We start from the raw sequence: 4,990 nt of genomic DNA on the forward strand, positions 1-4,990 counted from the left end.
TAAGGGCTACCCCAGAGGAGGCAATGTGTGCTCTTGGCCCCTCCGCGGCGCCTGCCTCTTCCTTTGGGTGACACTTGGTCTGTTCCTCTCTGGACTTCTCACGTCTTCTGTGACTGCTACCTTGGCACCCACCCCACCCCACCCCACCCCTGCTTCTCAGGGCTGTTGGGAGGATTCATGAACTGGTAGAAGGCAGAGCGCAATGCATACAGGACTGTCCCTGCAAAGCAAGGACAAGTCTTCACTGGAGCCATTCGCAGTGTTTGGGGGCAGCTGCAGGCATACACTCAGCGGCCCTGGCAAACCAGGCCTCGCTTAGATGATCCCGTGGGGATGTGTTTGCGAGCTGGGTGCCCCAGTGTGGGGGCTGGTTCTTGTCTGCATGCGGCCAGAGCTCCACTCTTGTCCATCTGCTCACGAGCCCTCGGTCCTCACACGGCCCTTTGCTTCCCTCCCAGGCCCAGTCATGGTGTCCCTGAGGCCCTGCTCCGAGCTCCTGAGCCCGCAGCCACTGCTCCCAGAGACATCCCCCTCCGTCTCCATGGCCCCCTCCAAACAAACAGACAAGGTGGTTGTAGACGATGGCCGGAGAGCCTTCTCCCGTCTGGAGGAGAAGGTACCCAGGCAGGGAGCAGCAGAACACAGGCTGGAAGAGAAGACCCCTCGGCTCACCAACGGCTTCGACATGGAGTGTCCCCCACCAAAGACAGAGAACGAGGTGGGAACGAGGGGGGCGGTGCGTGCACTGGGATGGTCGGGAGAAAGTGAGCGGTAAAGACGGCCAGCCGTGGGGCCTGGCCTGGCCTGGCCTCTTGACTTGCTTTGTGACCTCATTGACCAAACAGGCAGTGAGCGCTGTGGTCTGCCAAGATGGCGGGTGTATATCCAGATGGCGGAAAACCGTCTGCAAGATGCAGAGGGTTTGATTCCGTATTAGAATCCCTCCCTGCTCTGACGCTAGGATTTTCTGTTTTCATAGTCAACATTTGTTAAGCGCCCGCCACGTCCCAGGTCCTGTGTAGGCACTGTGGCTTATGACCTGACTGAATTTTCTCCCCAGGCCTGGGGGTCAGTTTGTAGTGGCTAAAAGCACAGGGGCCGGCACCTCACAGAGGAGTCCTGGTCCTGCCTCTGCTGAACACTGACAGGAGGACCTCAGAGCCAGGGGCTGAATCTCTCTTGGCCTCGGCGGCAGGGGGTGGGGGAAGGGGTACTTACACTCCCCCCTCTGTAGGGGTGTGAAGATCCTCAGGGGAGCGCCCAGCATCTGCAAATGGTTCCCTATGCCACAGTGATGACGCTAACGCCCAGGTTCATCTTCTGACCCCCGGGTTCCTAGAGGAGGAAATTAAAACTCAAGAGAGGCTAAGTAACTTGCTGAGGTCACTTCATTTAGCTAGTTTAGTGGTGAGAACTGTAGCCTCCAGACTTCAGGGCCATGCATCCTTTCCTCTATCCCACAGGGCATCTAAGGAGGCAAAAAAAAAAAAAAAGTCTGACACATCGAGTCATTTATTTACTTCATTTATTGTGTGAAGAAATGATTTTATAAAGTTCTATGCAATGGCCGCTCCCTTGAGCCTCCACGTGTCTGTGTGTGGAAAGGGGGCGGTGGTTTGTCCTTCCCGAGGGTGTTCTGGCCCCTCAAATCCGGGGCCACCGCGTGATCTCTCCCTCTGTTCTGTACTTTCCCAGCTGCTGCAGATGTTCTATCGACAACAGGAGGAGATCCGAAGGCTCCGCGAGCTGTTGACGCAGCGCGAGGTGCAGGCCAAGCAGTTGGAGCTGGAGGTCCAGAACTCGCGCATGGGCTCACAGAGGTTCTGAGCAGAGCGTGCTGCCCTCCCCACCCTCAGGGACACCACTTGGCTCCACGGGGAGGTCCAGAACCAAACCACAAGTCCCCCAAGAACAACCACTATTTCTATATTTTTTACCAGAAAACGAAAACTCTCGGTTGCTGGAAGATTCTAGTGGGAGGGGTGTGGTGCCGTTTTCTACTTGCCTTCTCAAAACAGGTGTCTGAATTGACTCTTTTTAGACAACAACTTGCCTTCGGTTTTGTTCTGTGTTTAAGGGTCCATGGCGAGCTGTCATTTCTCCAGGAAAAGAACACTATAAAGTTAGAGCTGGAAGGATCCAAGAGGGGAAGCTGCCTGTGATTTTCAAACTGTCCACAGGGTGGGAGGAAGCCTAAGCAGGAGGGCTGTGGCCCCCACCCCCACCCCGTTCCAACCAGACAGCTTCCCTTCTTTCTGATTTATATATCGGCTTCCATGGAATACATAGTTCTGTTTCTGAAAAAACATTGAGAAGTTTGAAAAGCAGTGATCTGGCACAATTCCTCATTTTACAGGTGGGGAAACTGAGGCCCAGAGAGAGACGAGTGACCAGGGTCCACAGAGGGTTCATGGAAGGGCTGGGTCAAGCTTCTGGTCTGCTGGGTCTTTCTGCCTCTCCCGGTCTGATGCAGCTCTCAGCCCGCAGGGCAGGAATCTGTTTATTCTGGGTTCAGCAGTGACTTCTTACAGGTCCTTCCCTCTCTGGTCTCAGTTTCTCCATCTGAACCTGGGGACCCTGGGGTGTGCTGCCTTCTACAGGATCTGCCTCCTGAGACAAGAAGCCATGGCCTTGACCTGAAGAAAACTACCCATAGCAATGATCTGGGTCGGCTGTAGGAACTCACAAGACATTGGTGAACCAGCAGAGGAAGTTTAACTGTGGGGAAATAAGTCAAGCTTTGGCCCAGTGCTAGAACACAGAGAGGAAGCCCATACCATCCTCTCTTCAATCGCCATCAGCCAAGTGTGGACAGACACTTATCTCTTTTGTGGGGGAGCAGACATCAGGGTGGTTCCTGTGACCACTGACAGGCCACAGAGCCTGTCCGCTCCAGGATAGATAGAGGCAGGTAGATTTTGGTCTACGAGGCAGGGAGCCCCAGCACTGTGGGATGCCTGCAGAACCCCGTGGCCACCCCCTTCTGGAGAGGTATGACTGCACTAGGGAAGGGAGTAGGGCCAGGTGACCCTGAAGTTTCCTTCTAGCCTGAGAGTAATATGTCCTTCCCTTGTGAATCTGCGTCCTACGCCCATTCGCTAAGGTTCTTTGTCAGTGGCCAATACACAGCCGAGCTAGAGATGGAAAATGTTGGAAATTAATTGAGCCCTGATGGGATTTTGTCCACTGCACAGGGCAATCCTAGAGCTAAGATGGGGACGGGAGGAGGCCCCACCGCCTGGTAGGTTTCAGCCCAGGCTGTACGTTGAGAGTCCTCTTAGGAGGGTTCGAGAAATACAGATGCCTCGTCCCAATCCCAGGCCAGTTGAAGCTGAATCTTTGCGTATATTGCTCTGAGTTCCCAAGTCATTCTGCAGTACAGACTGGAGAGCCGCTGAGCTGGCCCATCTGTACCTATCTGCGGTAGAGATGAGGACAGAGAACGTCAGACCGGCTCTGGGATCTAACCCCCTCCTCTGAATCTGGGCCGGAAGTGTCCCGTGTCTCTGTGGGACCCCTGGCTACAACTCGATGAGGGCTCTGTGACCCCGAGCGCCCCCTCCCCTAGCCATAGCTTGGTCCCCTTGTCTGCCTACACATACCAGACGCCCGCATCCTCTGTCTTGTTGACTCGTCCCTGGGGCTCACCAGAGGCCATGTCCCAGGCATTGTGAGGGAACAGAGCTCCCCTGGGTGGGGCTGCCTCTCCCACCTCATGGGCAGTCAGCTCTCTGCAGTGTACAAAGCCCTTCCACCTCCACTCCCTGGCATGTCCAGCTCTAATTCTAACATGGCCCAGGTGGGCATCGCCCCCCTGGTCAGAATGATGACACTATCCCCATGTCATTCCCAGAGAATGAAGAAGGATCACGCCCACAGGCACTGGCCGCAAACAGCCAGAGTTGGGGCTGAGTCTGGGGCGCCTCCCAAATGCTCCTCTGAGCAGAACCTTCTCAGGCTCTTAAGGGACCCAGACCTCATGCTTAAAAACAATGTGAAGGCATCTGTGAACAAACTTGTTTTTTGGGTTTGCTTTTTTTTTTTTAACTAGAATAAATTATTTAAATTATTTCACAGCAAGGGAGAGGGATAGGTAATTTTTATCAAATATTTTTTTAAGCCATTTTTTAAAATTGCATTTTTGTTTATGTTCTTGACTGATGAAGCAGAGGTTGCCCAGCATCTGCAGGGCCAGGCCTGCACACTCAGGGCAAAGCAGAATGTGCACTCATCTCTTTACTCCGTCCTCTGGGAGGCCCCTGATCGTTGACTCAGGAGCTTTCTGAGAATGAAGACAGCACCGGGAGATGAGCGCTGGGGCGTATCCACCTTAGCTCTACAATAAATGTTCTTCCTGGAACTAAATTTAAGATTGTATCATAGAGGGAAGAAGGAAATCAAAAATAGATCTATGCTTTTAATATGAAACCGTGCCTGAAATAGTCTGATTGTTTTAATGTTGTTTCTGAAATTCCTTTTACCTTTGTAAAAAAAAAAAAAAAATTAAGAAATAAAAATGAAAATAAATAGATGTGAAATCGTGCAATGGAAAGAATGTACCAAAATAATAAACAACATCTGCCTAGACATTTTAATACCTGGAGCTTTCCTTTTCTTGATTTGTTCTACAAATACCAATTAAATTATCTACTTGTTTGGACCAGAGACCGGGCTGGGAAACAGATAAAACAGACTTGGTCCCTGCCCTCTGAAGTTTTTAGTTATGCTTGGAAGGAAGATGAGGGCCAGGTTAGGGGAAGTGTGGGCTGCTCTGGGTGAATAAGCAAGGTGGGCTTCCTGGAGGAGGTGAAATTTAGGCAGAAGGATAAATAGAAGTGAGCAGGGCAAAGGGTATTGGGGGAAAAGAGGTCCCAAGCAGAAAAAACTGCCTATTCTTGGTCTGGAAACAAGTAAAAGGTAGAGCATAGACAGGGCAGGGATCAAAGGTATTAAGAGCCAAGGATAGGAACTGAGAATTTTTTTCCAACTT

The 4,990-nt window shown here is 51.9% G+C and overlaps 1 protein-coding gene across 1 annotated transcript in view; it reads left to right on the forward strand.

The window, feature by feature from the left end:
- The window catches only part of CORO2A (coronin 2A), a 53,576-nt gene extending 48,981 nt beyond the window's left edge, over positions 1 to 4,595 (forward strand). The window contains exons 11-12 of the mRNA XM_059411218.1: positions 459 to 718; positions 1,696 to 4,595. Of these exons, the coding sequence (XP_059267201.1) occupies positions 459 to 718; positions 1,696 to 1,827 (392 nt within the window). The 3' untranslated portion in view covers positions 1,828 to 4,595. The remainder of the gene's footprint in view (positions 1 to 458; positions 719 to 1,695) is intronic.
- The last annotated feature ends 395 nt before the right edge of the window (positions 4,596 to 4,990 follow it).

The sequence above is a fragment of the Mustela nigripes genome, chromosome 9 (assembly GCF_022355385.1).
Source record: "Mustela nigripes isolate SB6536 chromosome 9, MUSNIG.SB6536, whole genome shotgun sequence".
NCBI classification, from domain to species: domain Eukaryota; kingdom Metazoa; phylum Chordata; class Mammalia; order Carnivora; family Mustelidae; genus Mustela; species Mustela nigripes.